Source organism: Sinocyclocheilus rhinocerous, unplaced genomic scaffold (genome assembly GCF_001515625.1).
Source record: "Sinocyclocheilus rhinocerous isolate Xijiao unplaced genomic scaffold, SAMN03320098_v1.1 scaffold360, whole genome shotgun sequence".
NCBI lineage: Eukaryota > Metazoa > Chordata > Actinopteri > Cypriniformes > Cyprinidae > Sinocyclocheilus > Sinocyclocheilus rhinocerous.
This window is the reverse complement of record NW_015653490.1, coordinates 69,036-96,937: the sequence shown is the minus strand read 5'-3', so window position 1 is coordinate 96,937 and position 27,902 is coordinate 69,036. Positions and strand designations below refer to the sequence as shown.

General features: G+C 37.7%; 1 protein-coding gene across 2 annotated transcripts; it reads left to right on the top strand.

The window, feature by feature from the left end:
• On the top strand, positions 1–27,812 carry LOC107716402 (brother of CDO-like). Of its 2 annotated transcripts, none has more exons than XM_016522818.1 (19): positions 1–346; positions 12,309–12,433; positions 12,618–12,899; positions 17,045–17,191; positions 19,240–19,383; positions 19,471–19,764; positions 21,026–21,298; positions 22,205–22,464; positions 22,566–22,731; positions 23,144–23,203; positions 23,515–23,724; positions 24,035–24,213; positions 24,323–24,422; positions 24,503–24,625; positions 24,739–24,921; positions 25,021–25,205; positions 26,001–26,089; positions 26,296–26,456; positions 26,632–27,812. In XM_016522818.1, exons 2-19 carry the CDS (start codon positions 12,325–12,327, stop codon positions 26,763–26,765), a joined length of 3,099 nt encoding a protein of 1,032 aa, XP_016378304.1. In that variant the 5' UTR covers positions 1–346; positions 12,309–12,324; the 3' UTR covers positions 26,766–27,812. The 2 variants fall into 2 exon arrangements, with proteins under 2 accessions (XP_016378304.1, XP_016378305.1); XM_016522819.1 differs by lacking the exon at positions 1–346 and adding an exon at positions 6,204–6,285.
• The last annotated feature ends 90 nt before the right edge of the window (positions 27,813–27,902 follow it).

The following is a 27,902-nucleotide window of genomic DNA, read 5'->3' as shown; positions in this document are numbered from 1 at the left end:
TTTCGTTAGGCGAGACGAGCGTGAATTGCGCTGAGATTTGGGAAGGAATCTTTATTGTTCAGATCCCTCCTCCTTCTTGGGAAGTGGGAGGACCCGAGAAGTTCCTCGCAAAAGGGAGAATTGTTCCAGGACTCAGTCATCCAAAAACGTCCTTTCAATGCAAGAACTTGGGGAGCCGAAGAAAATGTCGGTGCTGCTGCAGCAGTGAATTACTGAAGCAGTAGCGGTTTGCGGGGTAAAGAAGGTTAGGAATAGCAGTTTTCTTGGATTAAACAACGAGAAACATTAGAAAAAGTCAACCAAAGAAAAACTAGTGGATTCAACTCCGAACTACTGCACGTTTTTGGTAAGTCTCTCTCTCCTCCCCCCAAAACATCTCTTGTTTTTAGGAACCCCACCATGCTATTCTAATAGCTTACTCGAGTTTCCTTCACTTTTCATAGTATTTCCTAACGTTATATTTTTGCACTTATGCGAATACTCACCCTGTAGAAATCATCGCGTGTTGTTAATCTCAGAAAGATGCCTTTTTATATTTTTTGTTAAAAGATGCGGGTGTTAGCTAACTAGCTATTTTGTTACGACTTTATCTTATCAGATTGCTGTAATAGATTCCCGACTCTTCGAGGTTACGTTTGTTGTTTTTTCTTCTTTAAAAATTATTTAGTAGTCGTATTTGTGACGGTATTTCAATAAAAGATGGCTAAATGCGCTTCGGCTGCGGCTGTGATGTTCATTTGTCCCCTAATGCTAATCATAGGCGAAAATTAAAATACGTCTGCATTTATGATATTTATAATGTTTGTATCAACGTATCATTGTCAGATTGTCAACAAATGTGTTATGAAGTCTCTAAGAAGGATACATGAAAACTTTTGCATAGTTTTACAGGCCTCATTCAGCTGTAGTAGTTGATTACTGTGCGCAACACAATTTTACACTTGAATAAATCATGTATGTTTATATATTTTGTCATTCTATTAACATTCTGACTTTTTTTTATTATTATTATTTTTACTTTTTACTTTTTTATGTTGATCAAATAAATTGGTCAAATGTTGATTATAGTTGGTCATTAGGAAATTGTGCCCAAAATATTAAAGCTGTTTGTTTGTAAACAATTACAAAGAAGTGTTGTAGCAGTTATATAAAAATATTTGCTTTATTGGTATCTAGTTTCACTTCATTGGGTCTAAAATATAAGTTTTTATAGATATTAACACATTTTCTTCTTAATCAGTTATCATTTTGACATGGCTAACTGTTAGGAAAAATCTACATTTGTGACTATTTAGATTGCAAAACAACATAATATGATGGATAATAAATACATGGCAATGAATGAATATAACAATAATAATAATAATAAACAAAATATTCATAATGCATCTGATGTTTTATTGTTGTAGTCTAATGATTTAGTTATTATAAAAAATATCAATATAAGTCATGAAAATGATACTGTTGATCTGTAAGATGTCATTTGCTCAGAAAGCCTTGCTGTATTGTGGAGACAAAACCAAACCTAACTGATGAACTACTAAAGATTTGATTTCTGACATTTTATTTGCAAAAAAAAAAAAAAAGCATACAGTCCCGCATGCTTATTATAGAGTTATGACAGGACAATACTGTTACAAAGCTGCTAATGTAGTTTATCAGGGCCCCAAAATGTTAGCGCCCAGTTGCTGCATTGTTTTCGAAAAAGAAAGAAAACAGGCCAACTGAGAGGATTGCTGGCTGACCTTGCGTGTGTTTCAAACTAGTTGATAGATTCTTGCGAGCCAGATCGCTCTACTCAAATGCCAAGAATTCAATTTGAGGAAAAACTGTGGTAGCTGGTTTTTGCTCAAGATGATTGGTGGTCGGGTGGATCAAAGTTGTTCCATAATTGATTCCAGTCTGATTATCTTGTTGGCTTTCATAGTGCTCTGACCTTATTTGGTTATAATGGTGGGAAGGCCTATTAGCTATGCACAGATGGATGCACAGATTTCAGATCACATGCCCTCACTGCTCCGCATTCTTTCAGTGTAACAGGTATCCCATAGCTGAGCCAGAGAGGCCCGTCTGGGGATTTGGAAAGGTTGATAAAGGCATATAGATGGAAGGGACAAGGCTGATCAGGTATCAGCGTGGTAGAGATGTCAGGGATGTGACCTATGTCTTTAAACGCTCTTGTTTTCATAGAAAAATAGGCAACGAGGTTGCAGCATTATGAACTCATTTCTAGTGTGTGTGACCAAATGAGAGCTGATTAATCTTGTTGGATGTGGAGGTTTTTTGTTGCCGCGGAGGTTTTTGGACCAGCTTATTGTTTTCTTAAAGGGTGTAACTTTTCTGTTAATTTGCAGAAGAAGGCTGTGTAATAAAAAACTCCTGCAGGCTGGCTTTCATGTCTGTTTCAGCGGGTATGTTCATGCAGTCATAACAGCCTGGAGGCAACAATCTGCGGGTTTGTGTGTGCGTGCGGGTAAAAGATGCTCTCCAATCAGGATTATCTTCTCATAGTGGAATGCACGGCGTGTCAGTCTGCTGTTTCCAAACGTGCTCTGAATTATCCAAAGCACAAAAGTCTGTCAAGAGGCAATTTTTAGCCCGCAGTGAAGAATAATAGTCTCTAAAGTATGAAGTCGCTGTTGGAGCCGCACCTGGTCGAGGTAATTTAGTTTCAGAGCTTTCTCCATTTCATTAGGCACATGATAACACCTGGATTTCCAGGTGGCTGGTTGACTTTCTCACTTTCTCATGTTCCTCTTGTTTTCTTGGAAAACCCTAATTGTTAAAGGGATAGTTCACCCAAATATGAAAGTTGCTGAAAGTTTATTCGCCCTCAGCCCATCCAGAATGTTACTTTATCGGAACAGATTTTGGAGAAATTTAGCATTACATTGTTTGATCACCAGTGGATCCTCTGCAGTGAATGGGTGCCGTCAGAATGAAAGTTCAAACAGCTGATAAAAACATCACAATAATCCACAAGTAATCCACACAACTCCAGTCTATCAGTTAAAGACTTGTGAAGTGAAAAGCTTCATGTTTGTAAGAAACATTAAAGCTATTAATGTCCAAAATATCCCATAAAGTCCATATAATACAGTCCATATAACCCATAAAAATGCTTCCCCTGTTGTCCTCTCCACCTACATATTTGTTTAGAACTGTTTTTACTTGTAAATGGTGCTTGATCTGTGCATATTTCTCTCCTGATTCAGTCGAGACAATTTTTCACCTGGGGAAATAAATACGGATAGAGGTTCGAAATTAAAACACTTAATGATCAATTTATTACAAACATACAGCTTTTTGCTTCACAAAACATTACTCAATGGACTGGATTTGTGTGAATTACTTGTAGGTTATTGTGGTGTTTTTATCAGCTGTTTGAACTCTCATTCTGACGGCACCCATTCACTGCAGAGGATCTGTTGTTGATCTAGTGATGTAATGCAAAATTTCTCCAAATCTGTTTTGATGAAGAAACAAACTCATTGTTTGTGTATTTTTGAATGAACTATTCCTTTAAGAGCAATATGTGCATTTACTTTAACTCTAAAACTTGTGAAATACTCAGTAATGTGTTACCTTGTCACTTCACTAGTCGTTGTGAAGACTGTATTATGTTTGACCCGAGTTGTCTCTGACATCAGGGAAATGCACAAACATAGCGGCACGTTGCTATTTGTGTCAGTGTGTCTGTTGCAAGGCGGTGAGATCATTGATAAACTCCAGGCACTGGTAAGTAAGCAGCGACTGTTTGCAGACAAACAGCTCAGTGTGTAAAGCTGATATTTGTGCAAAGATTAAGGATCGTTTGACAAGCACAGAGTAATGGAGACATTCTCACAAGACTATTCACACTCTCTCGATAACTCGTCTTTAGAGACCTATAGCTCACTGTCAGAGTTACACACATGCTCTGAAACTGTTCTGCAAGCACATACTCCATTAGTTGTCTTCATTGTCTGTCCAGGATAGATTACATGCCACTTTCATGTTCTGATAATTGGAATTTTATAAATAATTCTTAAAAATTTCCTTAAAATTCACTTGTGGAAAATAGTTGTGAAGATTTTTTTTCTCTCTCAAACATAAGGTTTTAAAAGAGCTTTTTAAATGCTTTTTGATTTTTGATTTGTAATATACACTACTTTTCAAAAGTTTGTGATCTATAAGATTTTTTAATGTTTCTTGTGCTCACCAAAGCTGCATTTGTTTTATTCTATTAATAGAATAAAATAGGTATAGTATTATTGATATAGTATTCCAATTTTAAATAACTGTTTTCTATTTTAATATTTTAAGGTATAATTTATTCCTGTGATGCAAAGCTGATTTTTTTAGCAGCAATTACTCCAGTCTTCAGTGTCACACAATCCTTCAGAAATCACTCTAATATGCTGATTTGGTGCTCAAGAAACATTTCTTATTATTATCAATGTTGAAAACAGCTGTGCTGCTTAATATTTTTTGTGGAAACTCTTTGGATTATTTTTGAATAGAAAGTAAAAAAAAACTGCATTTATATGAAATACATGAAATACTTTTTTAACATTATAAATGTCTCTACTGTCACTTTTGACCAATTTAATGTGTCGTTGCTAAATGTATTTATTTCTTTCAAAAACAGAAATCGTACTCACCCCAAACTTTTAAACGATGGTGTATAAACACCTATCCTTCAGCACGGCAGTTTTGTTTTGTGATGAAATAGGTAGGATGTTTTCTTCATCTTTATGCTTTTTGGATACCATGGTATGTTCAAAAGCCAAAGGCTACTGTATTGTTTTGCAGTTTAGGGTTTGTTTATTATGTGGTTGGTGTTGCTTTTGATGTGTCTGCAAACTGTGTGGTCATGGATGTTGCAGGTGTTTACAGTTGACAAGGGCTTCCTCTGCCAAAGCCAGACCTTTGGCTCTGAAAGACCTAGTCATTTGACATTCACCATACTAAACCTGTTTTTAAAAGACGTTTTAGACACTTTTCGGCTTTAAATGTCCTATTTTGTTTCCTTTTAGACTGTTTTGTATCAGTGCTGTTTACAGCTATTCACTCAGGCAACAGAGCATTTTTGCCCGAGTGCGTAATAAACTGTTTTATGATGTTTTATTTTTATTATATATTTTTATTCCCCACCTCTTTCTGCTTATTTTTTCCGATCTTTGGAACTGGACTCTTGCTGGCGAGCACGCAGGCAGTCTAAGCTCACTGAGTTCCTGTTGAATAATGTGGAGAAATTGCTTTAGATTTATAATTGGTTCCATTCACTATGATGGAAAAGCTGCCAGAGCAGCAGGGGCCCCTCCGTCCTTCCCTCTCTCCGCTCATCTGCACAGCTATAAGCTCTGTGTGGTTTTACAAGAAAATATGTTCAGTATTAATTTTGATTCTTTATTTTGTAATGAACTTCACAATGGCTGCATGTGTTTGAGAGTTTGAAACATTTGTCCTCCATCATGATTTGAAAAGTGTTTAATTCTGTTAAGAGTTTTTTATTATATTGTAGTTTGAACCGCATTCAAGCAGTCGATTCTAAAAGTGATTATTTATTTGAATTAGAACAGGTTTTGGGTCCTTGTGAGAATTCAAATGAGAATGTTCAACACGCACACCTCACATATAACATATATCTTGTTACAAATAACTGTTTTTGGGCCAATGGCTCATTTTCTCTTTGTAAGATGTGTGTGAAGTGATCTAAGCTCATTGAACCCATTTACTGATTGACAATATTTCCCTAATAAGCATCACCAAGGCAGTTTTGTAATGAATTTTTGGTGAACTGAACCTCTTATAATACCTGCCTTGGTGGGAAGCAGCACGAAAACAGAGTCAGTCTAATCCTAACTGACAGATCCCATCGTCTGGCCAAATGGAGGTATGCAGTCATGTGACCATCCTGCTCAAAGTAGCCGAACTCAATAATTAGCGTGTGCTAGTTAATTCTGCCTTGTTATATGAATTATGCAAATATCGGGGTGCTTAATTGATCAGAGCCTCTGGACTTGGCTCAATCTTTTGCTCGTTAATCCAGTGAGTGGGTCTCATTATTGTATTTTTTGGGCAGGGGTGGATGTTGCTCATTAATAGACTGAAGGGTAATGGCCTTGTTAGTGGTGCTTTTGATGTTTAATTTTCCGGCATGTGAACGACTGATGTCTTTGCGGTGAATTGTGGGAGTCTAGGCAGACCTGGAAAAGATTCTGCTTTGCTTACACCTGCTAATCTGTTCTGAGAGCCACGAGAACGTTCCAGAGGATTAAGTGATGGTGAAGAGCCCTGAAGGTAAAGTCATGGCTGTGGCAGCAACTATGCCCAGAGTTTAGTCTGGGTGATGTATTGAATCTTCATGATGATTTTGCTGGGGATACAATGAAGCAAATTTTTAAATAGTACAATCATTTCAGTTGCCTTTTTATTTGGCCTAAAGACCATGTTGTTAGATTAGTTTCACAATTTGTCTGCGCCATTGATCTAAACTTCAGGTCGTTTTGAAGTTTGATTTGTTTCTGTGAATAAGTTAAAATGGTTTAGTAAATCAGTTAAAAAGTCAATAATTCATTTACATCATCAGTCAGAAATGTTCACTGAAGATTCTTATTATTTACAATGCTTTTCCAAAAAAAAAAAAAAAAAGAAAAAGTTAAATATTACTGTTTTTGATGTATTTTTAGATTAACACATAGAAATGAAAATTCATTCTTCTGTTAATTTTTTTTTTTTTTACTGTATCTGTTTGGAGTTAGTAATTTATTTACTTATTTTTGGAAAGAAATTAATACTTTTATTCAGCATGGTTCGAAAGTGACATATAACACATTTGTAATGTTACAAAAAAAATCTCAGAAAAAAAGTGATTGTGGTTTCTACAAAAATATGGAGCAGCGCAACTCTCTTTGATGTTGGTAATGATGAGAAATGTTTCTTGAGCAGCAAATCGGCATATAATGATTTCTGAAGGATAATGTGACACTGGAGAAATATCTGCTGAAAATTCAGCTTCACCATCACAGAAATAATTACATTTTAAAATATAATTAAGTAGAAAACAGTTATTTTAAATAGTAATAGTATTGAGTTTTGATCAAATAAACGCAGCCTTGGTAAGCATAAGTGACTTCATTCAGAAACATAAAAAATAAAAACTTTTGTACTTTTATCAGTGGAAGTTTGGTCAAAATGGTGGTTCTTCTGGTTGCAGACAAATATATTTTCAGCCATTACAGAGCATAAATATTAGTGGTCGACCGATATATCGCCTCGGCCGATATTTGGCATTTTTCAAATATCGGCATCGGCCGATAAGTTTTTCTGTTTGGCCGATGTGTTCGAGAAGGGACTTTTATTTTGACAGCGCTTGAGATCTTGTGAAGTGTGCATTTGTATCCTGCATGATCGCGTGTTCTCTGCGTGACGGTCGGTCCGTGCAAATTGACTGTCGATAGGAGGAGAGTTGTGCTTGACTGGCGATCGACTAACTAAACTCGTGATTTCAAATTATGCTGCGCTTTATGCATTTGCCCACTGTCATATTCATGTCATTTTCATTGCGTGCTGTATGTAAAATGAGTGTTACCTTGGCTTTATTTGAAAAAAAAAAAGGCCTATATGATTCCCAATGCACACAAACTTCCCAGAATACTGAGTGCCCTGTTGGTTACAGTGTTTACTTCCTTTTCAATTAGATATTTATTAAATATTTATTTGTGAAAAATGCTTTGTCTTCTAAAGTACAAGTATGTTTATTTTACACAATAATTTTTAATCCTATTTTCAAATGATTTCAAATTTCTTAAATATTAATTAAAATAAATACAATTATATCGGCCATCGGCCACCCTGCTTTCCAAGATATCGGCATCGGCTGTCAAAAAACCTATATCGGTCGACCACTAATAAATATTGAGATATTCTGTTTACAGAACATTAAAGTGTGTTGTTCATCTATAAGGAGGCCAACATTTCAGTAAAACTCTCCCTCTGAACTGTACTTTCTCCATTTTTGACTCATTCAGCCAAATGGCCAGCAAACTTCAACCATCCACCATCTCAATTTCCCCCCTCTTCGGTCAAATCACCAGTTGACATCCACTCTCTAATTTGGATCCCTAAAGCTTAGATCCCCCCCTACACTCACCCCCACATCCACTAACCACTTTTGGCTCTCTAACTCCCCCAGCCCAAAACTGCAACCCTCACTTGTCCATTGAGCTGCCCCCATCAGCTCTTCCTCTGGCCCTTCTGAGAAACGTCTCTCCTTTCACTGGGGGCCGTAGGGTTATTGTCCGTGCACCGGCTCACTGCTTTACAATGACTCTCCACTCTATTAAGGTGCGTTCTGCCTGTTACCGTCGCCCGGAGCAACGGGCCTCCCGCATGGCAGATATGTGCTGCGGCATTGTGGGCCATGGGCCCGCGCGGGCAGTTGAACCCAGCACTCCTCACACTTGACACCGCATGTGTTTATCTAAAGGGGGGGTATTGTGATGTTTGGAGAATCGAGGATGGGTCGGGGGGGCTGAAGGACATAAATAGGGTGAAGGGAGAGGGGTGATAAATATTCAGAAGGAGCTAAACTCCACCTCCTCCCCTCGCCTCCTCGTTACTCTTCTCCTCCCTCTGTGCGGAAAGCAGATGGAATGTGAACAGTACGAGGGAGGGCCCACGGGCGGCCGAGAGCGGTTTTATCCAATTAGTAAGGTTGTCAAAATGAATTTCACACAGGCTGGAGGACAATAGTGACCAGAGTGGCCCTAGAAGAAAGAACTCCATTTAGGGACAAAGAGGCATTATGAAGTCACTTCAGTATTATGCTTTTTGTCTCTCTTTCTTTCTCCATTTCTCCTATAAACAGTCTAAACGCACATGCCTTTGTACAGCCCTTATCCAGATACTCAGATCAATGCAATCTCTGCTCTCTAAAGGGGTCACATACTTACATACCGCAGCACGTTTTTCGCTTGCAATATCGTTTGACTCCCCCTGCTTGTGCATCGTTGGTGAAGAAGGAAAAAAATGGCAGCGCTATGAATTATTTCCCGTTACAGTTGTGACTTGATATGAATGTGAAGTGTTTGTCTCAGAGGCGATGACATGAGCTGGATTGCGCATATGTGTCTGAGTGAAGCGTGTCTGTTCAAGGGGATAACTTCTGACGCCTGAGACAGGTGGCTTGACAGCCAAGGAGACGCTATTGCCGCCCTTTCCAAACCTATAGGGCAGCTGTCCTGTTCCTGTTGACAGCACAGCTTTATTGGCTCCAAAGAGCTTGATAGTCTGAGAAGATGCTGTAGTTTATTGGATACAAACATGTAGCCTGTTTTTCACAATCCAGTGGGATCGATAAGGCTCATCAATAATAATGGTTTCGGGTGTGTTGACAGAGCTGTCATTTGCCTAATCAAATCAGTTCTACACTATATGTATGTTTTTATGCCTCACAAATATAAAGATGTGGTAGTTTGTGATGTATTGAAGGTGGTTGTTGTTACAAACTCTGCTGATTTTAATATTTGGTCAAGGTAAAGTTAGCTAGCTGGTTAACATGAGATTTTGTTGGAAACTGTTGGAATTATGTTCATAGGCATCACTTAATTTTTTATTATTTAAGAAAACTTGATATTTAAAATATTACATACAAATATAAAATATGTTTATTTATTTATTTAGGCTAAATATTTTTAGATAAAACATTGGCAGGGCAAATTACAAATCTGAACTATGTTCTCAACCCGTCTAGAAGAAAAAAATATTTATTCAGTTCTACCAATGTTTTGCAACAGTTTTTGTTCACTGAACGTTTGTTGAAATGCATTTTTAATGTTTCACAGGCTGAATGATTGATACTCGGGTACTTAACAGCATCTGACACTTGATTTAAATATGTGGTCATGGCAAAGTAATATAACTAGCAAACTTGGATGAGATTTTTTTTGTTGGGACACTTCGTCACTTTGAGTGGGTTTGAAAATATAAAATTATTTGCAATAAATATATTCATTTATATTCAATATTAGGTTATTTTTGACAAATATAAAAATATATTGCTAAAGCTATATTTTATTTATTATTTATTTTATTATTTCATTTGTTTACTTTTTTTTTGATAGTGAAAATATTGTAAGGGCTATTTCTTATCTGAACTTTGTTCTTGACCAGTACAGCAGAAAAAAAGAGTTCTACCAGTGTTTTGCCAGGTTTTTGTCCATTGGAGATTGTAGGACACACATTTTCAGTGTTTAATTGGTTGAGTGATTGACACCTATGTACACTACTACACCTGACTGTACTTCCACCCCTCACCGTCACTGGCTGTGGTCAAAACACAACTAAAACAATCATCTGCACCATTACAATAGTAATGGATGTAGTTGTAGTATTAACAGCAATATCACCAGTTGTAGTGTTACTGTTCTTAGTAATTGCAATCAGTATCAGACATGGTGGTAAATCATTCATTTTAGCAGTAATATTAAAAAGAGCAGTGACATGAGCCAATCATTGACCTGATTAAAGCTGATGACTTACAGAGCTTTAACTAAGCATGGAGAACTTGACCAAGTGTTCACTTAAAGTGGTAGAAACTAGTTGCTTATCAAGTTGAGTGTTTGCTTAGGTCAGTATGATCTTAACTACACAGTGAGGTTCCCCGATATGCCTGGAATCAGCGTCATGTCGTTTCCACTTCAGAGACAAGAAACAAACAAGCTAATGTTGTAGCAGACAGCAGAATCCATCAGCATTTTAACACATAAGGTAATTAAAATGATGAGTCCAACATTTCCAAAACAGTCAGACTAAATAACATCTCTCTGCAGCGTTATGCAGACAGCATAACTTGTTTATTTCTGGTGTTGGAAATGGAAAAACATTTATTTAGGGCCAACCCCAAAGTCTGTAAATGGCACACATTCTATTCCGTCAGCAGAGTTTGGCTAATAGCTAATGGCTATGTACCAACCAGCTCCAGAAAAACAACTCCAGGTCCCAAGACGCAGATATCATTTATTTTTGCAGGGTTTTTTCTAGAGTTGTGTCGTGTGGTTCCCTCCCATGTTTGAGCTCTCAATCTTTCTGTGAGGCTTCATTAATCATTACTTACAATTGATGGGAGTAGAGTTGTGTGTGTTTGTGTGTGTGAGAGCGAGAGATTTGCAGTCTGGGATCAATGGACCACCCTCCTCCTCCTGACGGGAAGTTGTTAGTTTAACCTGACAGGAAAGAATTCGGGAAACTTGGCAGTAGGAGTCGAGGGAGAGAAACGCTCCCTTTTCTGCATTAACTGTTAATACACTAACCATTACTCTTTTTCTCCTGCTTGCTCTTTCTCCCTCGGTTTGCATTTTTGTAAGGATCACATTACACTACTTAATATTTCCAGAAAATACAAATGATATCACCCCCACCCCATTGTCCTTTGTGTGCAGGTCTTTTTCTTTTGAACCCGCCTGTATCGGTTACACCTGAGTGAGGGGGCTCAGATTTCCCCCTCTTCTTATCCGGGCACCCGTCTAAACAGTTCGACCCGCTGAATGAGGGTTCAAGCGGGATGTGTGTTTCAGCATGTGTTCTGTGAACTTGTGAGGAAATATTGTTTCACAAGTAGCAGAACACCATTTTTGCCCCCTTAAAGTGGACCATGGGATAGGAAAGCTACTTGTAGGGTCATTAATAAGATTTCATGTTTTTGAAAGAAGTTTTATTAATACTGATCAAGGCTACTTTTATTTGATGAAAAATATAGTGAAACTATTGTGTAATATTATTACAATTTTAAATAACTGTTTTCTTTTCTTTATATATATTTAAGAAAAATCTTTTATTCCTGCGGTGACAAAGCTGCCATTACTCCAGTCTTCAGTGTCACATGATCCTTCAGAAATCAGTCTAATGTGCTGATTTAGTGCTTAAGAAACCTTATTTATTCATCAGCATTGAAAACAGTGTTTGATTTTTCAGGGTTTCATGAATAGAAAGTTCAAAAGAACAGCATTTTTTAAAAATATAAACTTTTTGTAACATTATAGGCTAAATGTCATTATTTTCACTTGTGATCAATTTAATGTGTCCTTGCTGAATAAAGTACTATTTTTTTTTTTTTTCAAAACAAAAAAGTGCTTAATGGCTCCTGAGTTGTAAATGGATTTAACTCTAAATTGGTCTCTTTTCTTGCTTTTGGCCACTGTATGACTCAGGTTGTGGGTTTTGTGTGTTAGTTCATTACTATACTCACCACATGTGCAATGTAATGTCACATTAACTACGCTTTCATCTGATAACCTCTCTCTCTTTCTCGCTCTCTCTCACAGGGGTAGTGTATGGAAGATGTCTGGGATATTGGATTGGATACCCTGGGAAAGAAAGCGGAAGATTCGAGTGCTGTGTGCCCTGGGTGTGCTGCTGTGCTGCCTGCAGGATAGTGCAGCTGTTAGAGGTGGGTTTCTGATGTCTTGGTTCTTCTCCATCTGTTACAAGACCTATTCCCACCAAAACATCATAAAGTTGGTTTCATTTGAGTTAGAACAAGCTGCGTTCAGATCCAGCACCTATTATAGCCATTTGTTTTGGATAACTGATATATTTATTCACCATTATTTTGTCCCACTTTCTCTTTTTAGATGACTTCCCAATCTTCACTGAGGAGCCTCTCTCTGTGGTACAGAAACTCGGGGGCAGCGTGACCCTGCGCTGCAGCGCCCTGCCCAACCATGTCAACATCAGCTGGCGTCTGAACGGCAGAGAGCTGCCAATTGGGGGCGACGAAGAGCTGGGAGTGCTGGTGCAGCCCGGTTCGCTCTACATCCCCTCCCTTACTAACCTCACCGTGGGCAGATACCAGTGTGTGGCCACCACCAGCGTCGGGTCCTGTGCTAGCGTGCTGGCCAACGTTACTGCAGCTAGTGAGTACACACACTTACATTTGTTGTATACATATTTACACACAGTGTTGTGAACTTTTCTGTGCTAAATTCAAAGGGCTCTGTAGTGTGTGGTTTTGTGCCAGCTGTACTGCTAGTGTGCGTGTTTACCCTTAGTTAGTCAGTGATGGAGCACGGGAAGGGGCGTGTAATGTGACCCACCATAATGCCTGTGCGTGTGTGTACGGGTGAACCACGGGCCCCATTAGTGAAGGGCCTCCTCCCTGTTCTCCACTGCTTCCCTCTTTTCATATACAGAGACGGAACGAGACAGAAAGACAGAAAAATAAACTGTGTGTGAATTTTGTGAGAGTTTCTGCATATACTACCATTTAAAAGTTTGGGATTGTTGTAATTTATAATAATATGTGACCCTGGAGCACAAAATAAGTAGTCATAAGTAGTCATAAGTCATAAGTAGCACAGGTATATTTGTAGCAATAGCCAACAATACATTCGTCTCCTCCGCATCACCCTGTTGCGCCATTTTGGAGAATATCAGCTGGACGTAAACAACTTATGCTGTTCTGTGTCAGCTGCGTCACACTGATACGTCTTCTTTTACTTTAAAGTGTTAGTTAATCCAAAAATGAAAATTCTGTCATTAATTATTTTACCCTCATGTTGTTCCAAACCTGTAAGACCTTCGTTCATCTTCGGAACACAAATTAAGATATTTTTGATGAAATCCGAGAGATTTCTGACCCTGCATAGACGGCAACAGAACTACCACGTTCAAGGCCCAGAAAGGTAGTAAGGACATTGTTAAAATCGTTTATATTTCTTAGTCTTTTTTTAGACATGAGGGTATTTAATGACAGAATTTTCATTTTTGGGTGAACTATCCCTTTAATCGCAGCAGCACTCAAGCTGAACTCCACAGGTTTGTGTATAAAACCTGATGATCATGTTCTCCAGGATGATTTGAGATGATCCATTGTAAGAGCATCTTGAGCTTCAATGGAAGCGAGAACAACTGACCGTCTGTACAAAAGTATACACATGATCACAATTTTTTTTAAAATTTGTGGTCTATAAAAATGCTGAATTTCTTGCTAATTTTACATCATAATAAATGTCAAAATCCTAAAACTTTCAGTTTTTTTACAGGTTTATTTTCATAAACTGTATGTGAATATATGCCACATACGAAATTCTAAAGAACTGTGTGCATGCATGCGTGTTTGTGTGATAGTGTGAGCAGGGTAGGTTTGACGGGACTAGTCGAGGCAGGATCTTCTGTCAAGATGAGACGTGACATGAGATTCTTGACACCATCTTCACCTCCCCAAAGCAGGCATGCTTTACATCATCCACCCCCCGATTTCCCTCTCTCAAACTCTGCTCATGGCATTTAATGGTGCATTGGATTTCAGTCCTCTCAAAGCACATTTTTGTTCTGACTTTCAGTCTCCCTCATTTAACTTTGACTCTCGTACATTTGCGAGATGTAATTGATAAGGACTATGAATTAGAATTCGAGGGTTTGGGGCGCGCAGATGCAAGCTCTTAGCTGGGGCCCCCGTCTCTGATGATCCCACGTCGGCCCCTCGCTCTAATTTAATAAAGACCTCCTCCCTAAGTCAGCCAGGGGTTGGACGGTTCCTCGGGGAGGGCGCTGCGTGTGATCGTGAGCCTGTAGTTGTCTCACGTCTCCATATTTCAAAGCTCTGCCCATTTGTTTTTGCTCTGTGAAAGAGCTTGGCTCTCCCTGGTATCCGTCTCTGTAGGAATCCTGTCTGAAGCGTCTCCCACCGGGGGAGGCCGTTGCCTGCCTGAGCATTATTTCAAACTCTCCTCTTAAATTCCTCCACAGACAAGCGAGCCTCCCATGTCCTTCCAGCCAAGAAACATTCCTTCGGCACTCTCTCTCCCTTTTCTTCCCTCTCTCGCGCACAAAACACACACCTCTTCACATATGTTTTTAATACTTGGCGTAACTAATTCTCAATAAACTCTTGGGCGAACTTGTTTTTCTTTGTCGTCTTTTAGGGCTACACGTAGTCTGGCCAGCGATATTCCACCCAATAGTTACTGCATCATCTCTGTATGAGTTTTAAACGTCATACAAACATGAGCACTCACACACACACAGGCTCAGCGGCCCCAGACATAAAAATGATGAATGCTAAGTAATTACAGCATGTATGAAAGCATTGCCAAGTGGAGTTGGAAATGTGTCTGATCTATTTTATAAATACTATTAAACCTGAATGGCTCCCAGCATTCCCTGCTCTCCAGGCCTCCAGGAGACTTAGAATGTACCGTATGCACGCAAACAAATCACACATTCGCCCTTTACCTCCTCACATGCATTACAAACATATTAGAAGCATATAAACATTTGCTTCACAGTTTTTCCTTGTAGTCTGCCACTGTTCTTTCATTCATTTCATTCTTTCGTTCTTTCGCCATAAAACAGTTTAAATGCAGTCCATATGACTCGTATGCGATGTTCCAAGTCTTTTGATGTTATATGATGGCTTTGTGTGAGGAAGAGATGGAAATTGAGTAGCCTATTTATTTATACGCTGACAGCCTTTATCTAGCCTCAGTCCATGTTTAATTACACAGGGTTGGATTTTTAAATGTTTTTAAAAGAAGTTTCATATGCTCGCCAAGGCTGCATTTATTTCATCGAGAAAACAGTGAAAACCGTAATATTGTGAAATATTACAATTTAAAATAACTGTTTTGTATTTTAATATTTAAAAATGTATTCCTTTGTTGGCAAAACTGAATTTTCAGCATTATTACTCCAGTCTTTAATGACACACGATTCTTCAGAATTCATTCTAATATGCTGGTTTGGTGCACAGAAACATTTCTTATTATTGTCAATGTTGGAAACAGTTGTGCTGCTTAATATTTGTGTGGAAGCCCATTTTCTAGGGTTCTAGGGTGAATAGAAAGATAAAAAGAACATAATTTTCTTTATTTATTTAAAGAAATCTTTTGTAACCTTTTGTGAGTTATAAAAGTTTTTATCTCACCTTTGATCAGTTTAAAGCAACCTTGCTAAAAAAAACATACTGCCTTCAAACTTTTGAAAATTAGTGTATATGACTTTTGTTTTTTGTTTAAAAAGTTTAATGTTATTAATTGAATGTTTTCTCCCTCTTTCCCCTTTTGCACACCTGAGGAGGGGGGAGGAATGTTTTGAGGAGAGGGTGGTGAAGGGGGAGTCAGTCAGAGGAGGGGTTAAAGGTGTGCACTGAGGAATTTAGGAGAGGTGTGGGGCGGTGGGGGGTGCTGGCAGGGTTGGGCTGTAAAAAGACCCTGATTGATTTAGCAAATGGATCGTTTCCCCCTCAAAACATTCTCCACCCTGCTCTCAGCCTCATATCCTGGAAATCTCATCTCCCAAGAAATGATTTCAAAAAGCAATTTCACTTCAAAAACCAAGCGATGATTACTTTCAGAGTACAGATGCAGCTGGTGTCAAAGAGTTTATCAGATGCTGATTATTTAAGTTCTCATCTCATCCATCATTGTATGTCTTTGGTTCCAGGAATACTTAACAGAGCTTTTTTTCATCTTTACCTCACAGATCTTTTGGCTCTGTTGTACATAACTTCGAGACAAATCAGACGCCAAGGAATATAACTAAACTCTGGAGAACAATGAAATGATTTGATTTGTGAGAGGAGTAATGAACAGTTGGGGAGATATTTAAGTTCGGGGTTTTTTCAGGACAGCACTGTGCAATTTTCCCCGTTTGCCTTTGGAAAATATTCCCTTCACAGAATGACACACAGACTCACTTAGAAAGAGTTATTCCATTTTATTGGAATCCAAACTGCTTTTCCTCCCTTGAAACTCAAGAGATGGCTGACCTTTAGCCTTTGACCTCATTTTAACCTGGGCTGACTTGAGCTTAAAGAAGCTAGACTTTCTGTCTCAGTTTTTCAGAGCTATTGGGTGTCTGCCCATTTGATATCCCAGTAAAAGTCCTAAGCATATGCACTCTAAAGCTTCTCAGTTTCCTGAATGGAATACAAAGAGGCTTTCAACTTCGAAATGCTCATAAACAACACTTGGACGTTTGAGATTTCTTTTGCTTTTCTTGGTTTAGTGTATATGCTATATGGTTGAAAAACTAATCATTATTGTGCGTTTGTGTGCAGAACTGCGTGATTTTGAGCCAGATGACCAGCAGGAGATTGAGGTGGATGAAGGGAACACAGCAGTGATCGAGTGCCATCTGCCTGAGAGTCAACCCAAAGCTCAGGTCCGCTACAGTGTCAAGCAGGAGTGGCTGGAGACTTCTAAAGGTAAATTTTACTATTTTTCTGGCTTAACATAATTATTTGCCATTTTGCTCAACATACTCCAGTTGTTCTTAATCAAGGGGCCTGAGACCTACTAGGGAGCCTCAGCACACTTTCACTTGATTTTCACAAGATGTAAAATGTAAATTAATTGATAATAAAAAGTTTAAACCATTTGGAACATTGTTTTTGAGATTATGGAATTTAATTGTTTTTATTATTTATAATTCTTTAATTATTTTGGTAACACATCAGTATAGGGACCAGTTCTTACTATTCCGTCTTTCGGATGAGACGTTAAACCGAGGTCCTGACTCTCTGTGGTCATTAAAAATCCCATGGCACTTCTCGTAAAGAGTAGGGGTGTAACCCCCGGTGTGCTGGCCAAAACTGCCCCCCTGGCCTTTGTCAATCATGGCCTCCTAATAATCCCCATCCACTTGATTGGCTCTATGACTCACTCTCCTCTCCACCTGTAGCTGGTGTGTGGTGAGCGCACTGGCGCCGTTGTCCTATGGCTGCCGTCGCATCATTCAAGTGGATGCTGCACACTGGTGGTGGTTGAGGAGAGACCCCCTCATATGATTGTAAAGCGCTTTGGGTGTACAAAAATACACAATAAAGCGCTATATAAATGCATCATTCATTCATTCATTCATTCACTATTAACTAGTTGCTATTAGCATGCCTATTATTAACTTATTGGCTATTTATTAGTATGTATAAATCACATATGACCCACATTCTACATCCCTAATCCTACCCAATACCTAAACTTAACAACTACCTTACTAACTATTAATAAGCAGCAAATTAGGAGTTTGAGGCAAAAGTCATAGTTAATGGTTTGTTAGTAGCGAGAATTGGACCTTAAAATAATGTGTGACCATTATTTTAATATATTGCCACTTCTAGTTTCTGTAAAGGAGTCAAAAAGGTTGAGAACCACTGCTCTGTTTAAGTACATGATTGCAAATGCACAAAGAACGTTTCATTCAAGGTACAATACAGTGTAAATGTTTGCTTTCTTATCTTTGCCACAAGAGGTGCTATAATCACTATTAATGTTGACAGTCTTGTTTTACAGTCATTTTTTTCAACTACTGAAGACAATGTTGTTGAGCAAATTAGTAAAATTTTTCATGTTTCTTGCTTAGTTATAACACATCCAGTTTAATGGCATAGATCAAGGGTGTCAAACTCAGTTCCTGGAGGGCCACAGCCCTGCACAGTTTAGATATAACCCTAATTAAACACGTCTGATTCAGCTAATCTAATCATTTAGGCTTATTTGAAAACTACATGGTATGTGTGTTGGAGTAGGGTTGGAACTAAACTCTGCAGGGCTGCAGCCCTCCAGGAACTGAGTTTGACACCCCTGGCATAGATGGTTACACTTTATTTTAAGACGTCCTTGTTACAGTGTAATTACACATTTAAGTACGGAGTAATATTAACTACATATACTTACTATATGGTTAGGATTAGGGTTTGGCTTAGGGTTACTTGTGTGTAATTATGCATTATTTATGGTTATTATAATAGTAAGAACATGTAACGTGTAACAAGGACACCTTAAAATGTTTTTTTTTGCCTGTAGCTCTGTAGCATACTCTGTATTAACTATATTATGCACGTCAAATTTATGGCTAAAATTGAAGCTCTGTTTTACCTGAGCCATCATTAGGTCTGTTACAATCCACATAATTTGAATTTAAATACGATTTACTTCAGTTATTTCTGCCATTTTTGAAATGAACACTAGTTGATTCTGGTATTTGGGTGTTTGACAGCTCTTGTCTTGTTGAGAGTCATCAAGTCTTTGTGTGTTGTCTAGTCTTGTCCACTCAACAAAGCGCTGACTGTTAGCATGATTGTCTTTGGTGCAGTTTCTCTTGCTGTTCATATATTTATTTAAGTCATAGTGAAGATCACAGCTTAGATTTAAGAAATGTTGCAGATTCTTAAACTAGATTCTGTTGACGAATCTGTTTATACAAGCCAAATCTGTCCTTAAGATGCCAATCATTGGTTCTCTGATTATGTCCTAGGGAATTACTTGATCATGCCATCAGGAAACCTTCAGATAGCCAATGCTACACAGGATGATGAGGGTCCCTACAAATGTGCTGCTTACAACCCTGTCACCCAGGAAGTAAAAACTTCCTCCTCTACCGATCGTCTTAGAATACGACGTAAGTGGATACCAGAAAACACACGCATACACACAAAAACACATTTTTGTTGATATAAAATTGAGTAAAATGTATCATCCCATCTAGGTTCGACATCTGAGGCCGCACGTATCATCTATCCACCTGCGTCTCGGTCCATTATGGTGAATAAAGGCCAGCGGCTTGTGCTTGAGTGTGTGGCCAGCGGCATTCCCACTCCACATGTCACTTGGGCTAAGGATGGTCTGGACTTGCGAAATCATAACAACACCCGCTTCTTGCTTAGCAACTTGTTGATTGATGCTGTATTCGAGAGCGACTCGGGCACTTACGTGTGTCACGCTGATAACGGCATGGGCTCTGCGAGTTCTGCTAGGGTGCTGTACGACGTGCAGGTGTTTGGTGAGTATGATTGCTAGAGAGGAAGAGTAGCACACTATGGGGCTGCAGGAGTCATATGTTAATGCCCATCAAATGTTAACACTTTACAATACACTATTAATTAATGCATTAGGCTGTCATGATGATACAATACTTTTACAGCATTTCTTAATCTAAATTAATGTTAATTTATCCATGCATTAATATTTTTTAACATCAAGTTGTATATATTAACATTAACTAATGTATTACGAACAAACATTAATTACACTGCCATTCAATAGATGTAATTCGAAAGTAGCAAATATTTGATCAGAAATTCAGTAAAAACTGTAGTATTGTGAAATATTATTGCAATTTAAACTAACTTTTTTTGTTAATAGAAAAATTAATATTAATAAAATATTTTAAAATGTAATTTATTATTGTAATGACAAAGCTGAATTTCCAGCACCCATTACTCCAGTCTTCAGTGTCACATGATCCTTCAGAAATTATTCTAATATGCTGATTTGATGTTCAATAAACATGATACAAGATTCTTTGATGAATGGCATTTATTGGAAATATAAATCTGTTGTATTATATGTCTTTACTGTCACTTTTGATCAATGTAATGCATCCTTGCTGAATACAAGTATTAATTTCTTACTAGAAAAAAAATCTTACTGAACCCAAGCTTTTGAATGGTAGTGTATTATATCTATGCTTCATATTTATACATTAAACTAGATGAATAAAAAAAATCAAACCGATACCCAATACATTAACTGACATGAAGTGGGGTATAAAAAGCAGGAACCAGGGCAGTGGTGGAACATTTTATGTGTGTGATGGCACAATTTCAATTTCCAGTAATTTAATGCTGATTTAAGGTAATAAGCATTTATCAGAACCAGAGAGAAAATAGTTGATAATAAGCATCCAAATGAACCCACAGTACTGAACAGAAAGAGCGTGTTTGTGAGTGTGTAGGATTGAGTTTCTGAGACATTGATGAGGTTGTTTTTGTGGGCTCGTCTCACGGCAGCTGTGATTAATTAAGCCGCTCTTGCTGCTCTAATGAGCTCGAGCTGATTCACTAGCAGCCAACCATCAAGTTTTGGAAAAGGGTGAGAGAACCCAGTCTATCCCAGACTCCTCTGCGGCAGCATGCCATCACAAACAGCACTCATGCTTTGTGCTGTTAAACCATCAACATGCTTGTTGGTTTATGCCATTCAGCATTTGTTCTGATGTTTTGACATACACCTGTCTGAAACTCCCTTCTTTTGTCTTTCAGAGCCTCCCCAGGTGCGTGTGGAGCTGCAGCAGCAAGACGTTGCATGGGGCGACACGGTGCGTTTCAGCTGTCAGGTGAGGGGCAAGCCTGCGCCCACTGTGGTGTGGCTCCACAACGCTCAGCCCCTGAGCCCGTCACCACGGCATCGGATGTCCTCACAGGTGCTGCGTGTGCTCAACGTTGGGCCGCAGGACGATGGCATGTACCAGTGCATGGCGGAGAACGGTGTGGGCAGCTCACAGGCAGCCACAAGACTCCTTACTGTCCCGACAGGTATAATACTTCATTAAAAATAATAATAAGGTTGATATTATTTGTTTTAACTATTTAATTATTAAAATATTATTATTTTACTGTCCATTTATTTATACTACTTCTACTACTACATATAAAAATAATGATTGTTAGTTATTAAATAATAAAAAAGGTATAAATAAAACTTAATAGTATAATAACAATTATCACTTTGTTTATTAATTTGATCATTATTATTATTTTTACTGCTCTTAGTAGTTGTAGTAGTAGTATTTTTTTATTGTTTTTATTTTATAATTAAAAGTTTATCAAATAGTTAAAATGTATAAAATAATAAAACTTAATATTATTACATATTACGTTTCATTATATTTATTTTATTATTTATTACATTTATAATTTTTTTTGTTTTTAATATTAGACAAGTTTATTTATATAGCACATTTCTTGAACTATGGTAATTCAAAGTGCTTTACATAAAAGGAACTAAAACAGTTAAGAATACATAAAATTAGCAGTTTTATTCAATTTTATTTTTAATTAAAAGAGAATAAAAATAGTTCACAATTTATAAAAAACAAATTATTATTATTATTACTTTTTTTTATTGACATTATTTTTATTAGTAGTATTATCATTAGTTTTATACATTTTTACTTTGTAATTAAGTGAATAAATCATACTTCACAATTTGCAAAATAATAAAAAGCAATATTAATACAATTAAAATTAAATAGCATTAAATTAATTGTATTAAAATGAATAAAATGTATATTTTTTTATATTTTATAATTTATAAATGTATTTACTTTAATAATTTATAGCCCATTATATAATACATATACTTGTAGTGTATTTACTGATTTATAATAGTGTTTTCCACATAAAAAAAAAAAAATTCTGCTTTGCCGTCTCTGGTTTCAGTGCCCTCACGGTCAGATAAGCTGCCCCTGATTCGACCGCTGAGCCCAGATAAGGTGTTGCGGGAACAGCCACCCTTGAAGCCTGTGGCCACCAGTGCTGTGCTGCCTTTTGACTGCTCTGAGATCAGAGTCTCCCTCGCTGAAGCGCCAGTCATCCTGAGTCAGCCACGCACGGGAAAGGCAGACTACTACGAACTTACCTGGAAACCCCGTCATGATGGAGGAGCCCCTGTGCTGGAGTATGTCGTCAAGTACAGAAAGGTACAACACCGCTCAGTTCATTCTTACAGTGTGATCTGCTTCGTTTCACTCGACGCTATGTTGTTCATGTGATTCATTGTGTGTACTTTTCTCTCTCACAGGCTGGAGAATCTCCCGGAGAGTGGACCACTAACACCATTTCAGGCTCCCAGCAGAAGCTTACACTGACCAAACTGCAGCCCACCAGTCTCTATGAAGTGGAGATGGCCGCTAAGAACTGCGCTGGAATTGGGCAGCCTGCGATGATGACTTTCAGAACAGGCAAATGTATGCAGCCATATCGCTATTTCAAGATTACCCTTCTGCATTAACATTTGAAAACGTTTTTCTATTTTTTTTTTTAAATCGCTAAATAAACTTGCATCTCCTTTAAGGGGTAAATTTTTTTTATAATGACCAATATTTCCTGCATATTGCTTGACTACTTTACAAATAACTAAATAAATTAGCAACAAATATTGGTTTGAAATTTATGCCTGAGACAACTTTTTGGAACAGCAGTCAATTATACACTTTAGTGGTATAAAAAAGTATTTCACTTCAGAATTTGCACAATTTGCTTTTCAGAATCAAGTAAGAGACAATGGCATTTTTTTCTTTCTTTCTTTTCTTTTTTTAAATATCTGTTAAAAAGGAATTAAGTAGTTAAATAAAATGTCTCTTTAATGTTGGTCTGCAGGGCGAAGAGGAGGACCCATAGGCCCCCAAAAAACACCAGTGGTGCCACCTCGTCTCTCGCGTGAGTATACTTTTGCCTGTGATATAACAGCTGCAGTAAAGTACTGAGAAACTGTAATATTAAATACAGCTAAATTTATGTATATATATATATATAAACATTTATCAGTCCCTAAGAGTTCTGATTAATACTATTCTTATTATTAATTATGCTAACATGACTGTTCTCTTGATTTCTTTCATTCATAAATGAAGGATGAGATTACAGTAAGTGTTGTATGTGTTAGTGTTTGTGTATGTACAGTGTGCATGCATACACACTCTCACTGCAAGTATCTGTTGTTTTATTGACAATCTTTTTTGTCTTTCCAGCTCCAGAAGCTCCAGACAGACCCACTGTCTCCATGGCCACAGAGACCTCAGCCTATGTGACGTGGATCCCTCGTGGGAACCGCGGATTCCCCATCCAGTCGTTCCGTGTGGAGTACAAGAAATTGAGGAAAGGCAGTGGAGAGTGGGAGGTGGCTGTGAACAACATCCCTCCCTCTCGCCTCTCAGTCGAGATAACAGGCCTGGAGAAAGGTGAGATTTACGTCAGTGAATAAGATGATCAGTTGATATGTTTTCAGTGGCTGATGCAGATAGCGATATCTAGGATTATCACTTATGATGAAAGAAGCGATTTTTAGTTTATTAATTCAAAAAAATTAAATAAGTTAAAAAATATTGTAAAAAAATATGAATAAAATATAAAAGTATATATAAAAAAACAAATACAAAAAATATATTTAATGCTTAATGTAGTTAAATAAATAATAAATTGAGTTAAAGAAATGCCATTGGACACATGAGAAGTTGACTTTGTATGTTTTTCTTTCCATTGAATTTGCAGGAACATCATACAAGTTCAGAGTTTTGGCCGTTAATGTGTTGGGAGCGAGTCCACCAAGCGCTCCCTCTAAAGCCTACACAGTGGTGGGCAGTGGTCCACCAAACCGACGTCCCATTGATGGACCCTACATCACCTATAATGAAGCCATCAATGAGACCACAATCATCCTGAAGTGGACGGTAAGCAGTTTCTTTACTAAACACTTTTCCATGGTCAAATTCAAGAAATGTGAGTTTGTCACAATGGCATTGTGAGACCTTGAACTAAATATTTCTGTTCTTTCTACAGTACACACCGGTCAATAACACTCCCATTTATGGCTTCTACATCTTCTACCGACCCACTGATAGCGACAATGACAGCGACTACAAAAAAGACGTAGTGGAAGGTAAATGTACTTCCTTTATTCTTTCATTTTCAACTATATATTAAAGAAGTATAAAATGTAATTGTGTGATGCTCTTTTAGGTGACAGATATTGGCATTCCATCACTGACCTACAGCCTGAGACGGCTTATGACATTAAAATGCAGTGTTTCAACGAAGGAGGCGAGAGTGAGTTCGGAAATGTCGTCATCATGGAAACTAAAGGTTTGTCCTTTTCCTCTCAATCACATTATGAACTGCACCTCAGCCAATTTCTAGAACAAAGATCTCTTCTGACAACACAGATCTTAAGTGTGAACATCTGTGTGTACTTACAGCTCACCTTCATCAGAGGACCACACCTCCAGAGACAGCGTCGTCCAGGCCCGACCATCCAGGAAACCCTGTTCCCCGGCCTGGTGATCTGCCTTACCTCATTGTGGGCGTTGTTCTCGGAGCATTTGTTTTCATCATTGTGGCCTTCATCCCAATCTGTCTGTGGAGGGTTTGGGCCAAACAAAGTAAGTGCCCTTTTAGAAACATGAAAACTTGATTAAGAATCCAAAGATAAGATAGAAGGATGCTCATGAACCATGAATTTTGGATTTATTTTATTTCAGAACAAACTTTAGACATGCGCTTTCCAACACTGGCAGCTACAGTTTCTCCATGCCAGTACACCATGGTACCTCTGCAAGGAATGGCTCTTGGTCGACCCTGTCCTGTAGACCCCCACCTGACCCCTGCCCACACCGTCTACGCTCCAAAAGGGAAACACACTACACAGCGCCTTCCTGGACGCCAGGTAATTTTGGCACTTTGAATGGTGCTTAATAGGGGTTGGCGATTTGACCAAAATCTTATATCAGTATGTATCATGATATAGTTATTTTGCTTTAAATAAGGTCTTTATGATATCAAAATATTTGATACCATAAAAATAAGATAATCAAATGTTTAAAAACACTGCATATTCTTCACTGTGTAAATTAAATATATATGTCTTCTTATTAAAGTTACAAAAGTGATTGTCAAAAGCAGTGAGAGATTATCTCTTTTGTTGTTTGATTAACATGAATGACAGACAGCTAACAATGAATGACAGAATATTAGACTGCTGTCACTTTAAGAGCTGCCCAGATCCAATATACTGTTACATGTGTTTTCTTTCTCAGCTGTTTGCTTTCACTTAATACTCCTGCGCTCTATGAGCACCGTCTTCATGTGTGAGTGCTCAGAAACCGTCTCTCAGACAGAGCGCACATATAGGGAGTTCTTTTTCACTGCTGATTGTATTTCAATGTCATAAACCACAATGCTTAAAAACGCGAGTGAACTATACGTTTTTGTGACCACGCAGCACAGCAACGTCACGTGAGCATTTAAATGCGATAGAGACGATAGTCCAAAATCTCTACCAGTTGACAAATTTCTACTACTTAATCGTGTCTGTCGGTATATCGCCCACCCCTAGAGCTTAATGTTTTGTGATGTCCAGCACAGTAGTTGTAAGAGTAATAAACATCTTCAATTGCTGTTTAAGGCCAGTGAATAAAGATAATGCATTGTGTTGATGTTCAAACAATTGTCTCTCTTGTAGGAGGATGCTGGCTATGAGCTGGAGTGTGATGCATTGTTGCCTCAGAAACTTCCCAATCCACAACCACATATCCACAATTACTGTAATGGGTAAGAATTCTAATACTGATTCATTTTATTATAAAACACCCACTTTTAAAGTGCCCTGTATATTATGTGTTATTATATATTCATCATTGAATATTGTTCGTGTCATATTATGGAAGTAAAATGGGTTGCAAATGGTGACTGTTATAATGAGACATATAAGTTTGTTAGGGAAACAACTATAATTTGAACTTTTTTCTTGTTCTTAGGGTGCCTGGCTGTCCTGAAGAGGGATGCTGTGTGCCTGATGATTCCCCCTTGCAGGTCCTTAGTTTATCGGATCCTACGCAGCCATCTCAGAGTCCTGACTCCATGCAGGCCGATCACTCCCTCACTGAAGCAGATCACATGGAAGGGGAGCTCACTGCCGGTGCGTTCAGTTACTTCATGTATTACAATAAAGGTCAAAAGTACCTGCAAGAAACTGTCAAGCTTAATCAAATTTAGCTTTTGAAAAGAAACCAAATATTTTATTATTTCGTAAATTATTAAATATTTTATTATTTTGTAAAAGTTGTCTCAATGCAATTTTTTTCCCCCCACAGACTTGTCCCTGTTAACAACAGTTGATGCGGGCATAAACCGGTTGCTCCAAGATGCTGAGCAACAGGAAGTGGAAGCAACTCGAAACATTAAACAGCTTGAGGAACAAGGGACACACAAACCAAAAGATGGATGAAACTGTAGAAAATCAGCAAGAAAAAATAGAAAATATTTATTTTTGTATAACAGATGCTATATTTATATATTTATGTATTTGTACATAATACAGTTTTTTAGAATGTGTATATATAGGTTGTTTATATCAGATGTAATACATATTTTGTTTTGTTTGTCTGTTTCCACCAGGAGTTTTTATAAGCATGCTGTATAAATGATCCTCATGTGAGATACGAACAACCTGACACCTCAACACCATACATACAGTATCAGTAATAAGCTCCAGATTTTCCACTGGCAAGCATCTGTTGATGTTTGAAGTACAGCTAGTGGGAAAGATAATGCTTTTAGGGCATTATGATTATGATCCATTCATTATGAATGTTGTATCATGCAGTGCTTGGGGACGATTGACTGTTTAAAAACACTTTGCATCAAAAATATTTGTAGGAAATGTACGCCTTATATGCATACATATTTTACGCACAGTATGTTGTATCCACATACATTTAGTGGCTTTTTGGCATTTAGACTTTACTGTGAGGTTTAAATACAACAAATAAACAGTTTAAGAACCTTTTTATTGTAACTTGTTCCAGGTGCGTCCTCAGTTTTAAATAAGGTATTTTGAGTGGTGTGCATCTTGTCGGTACAGTGTTTTACAGCTTTGTACATACGTTACTAAGATTTATCTATTTTCATCATTAACAAAAATGTTAACAAATATATGCAAAGTATATGCATTCTGTGTGTAGTAATATTGACTATGAAAAAGAGACCATATATTGTAGGTATTTATTTTGTTTCAGTAACCTGGATGCGAGACATTCTTAAAATGAACACGCCTACCTGCAATATGCTGATTTTTATATTTTAAACTGGTTTGATGTAGTCTGCTTGTATAGTTGTACTTTTACTTCTGGAGACCTGCAGTTCTCCTGCATCAGTATTAGCTTCTTCCCACTGTTATAAACATGAAGGAAATGATCAATCTCCAACATATTCTAGAAGTGTAGCTGCATGGTTACATGGATTGAGCACTATTGCCTGTAAATAAAGCAAAAGAAATCGTATTTTCTGTTGTCATTTTCATCTTTTGTTTGTATTTCCAGTAACTTAACACATTTGATGGCATACTGTTTGATCATGATTGGTT

What these genes read in the sequence shown, in the direction of transcription:
- LOC107716402 (XM_016522818.1), top strand. Translation starts at nt 12,325, where the DNA reads ATGTCTGGGATATTGGATTGGATACCCTGGGAAAGAAAGCGGAAGATT. An exon ending in CAATCATCCTGAAGTGGACG is followed by an intron (nt 24,214 to 24,322) that starts GTAAGCAGTTTC and finishes TTCTTTCTACAG; the next exon opens with TACACACCGGTCAATAACAC. An exon ending in CGTCATCATGGAAACTAAAG is followed by an intron (nt 24,626 to 24,738) that starts GTTTGTCCTTTT and finishes GTGTACTTACAG; the next exon opens with CTCACCTTCATCAGAGGACC.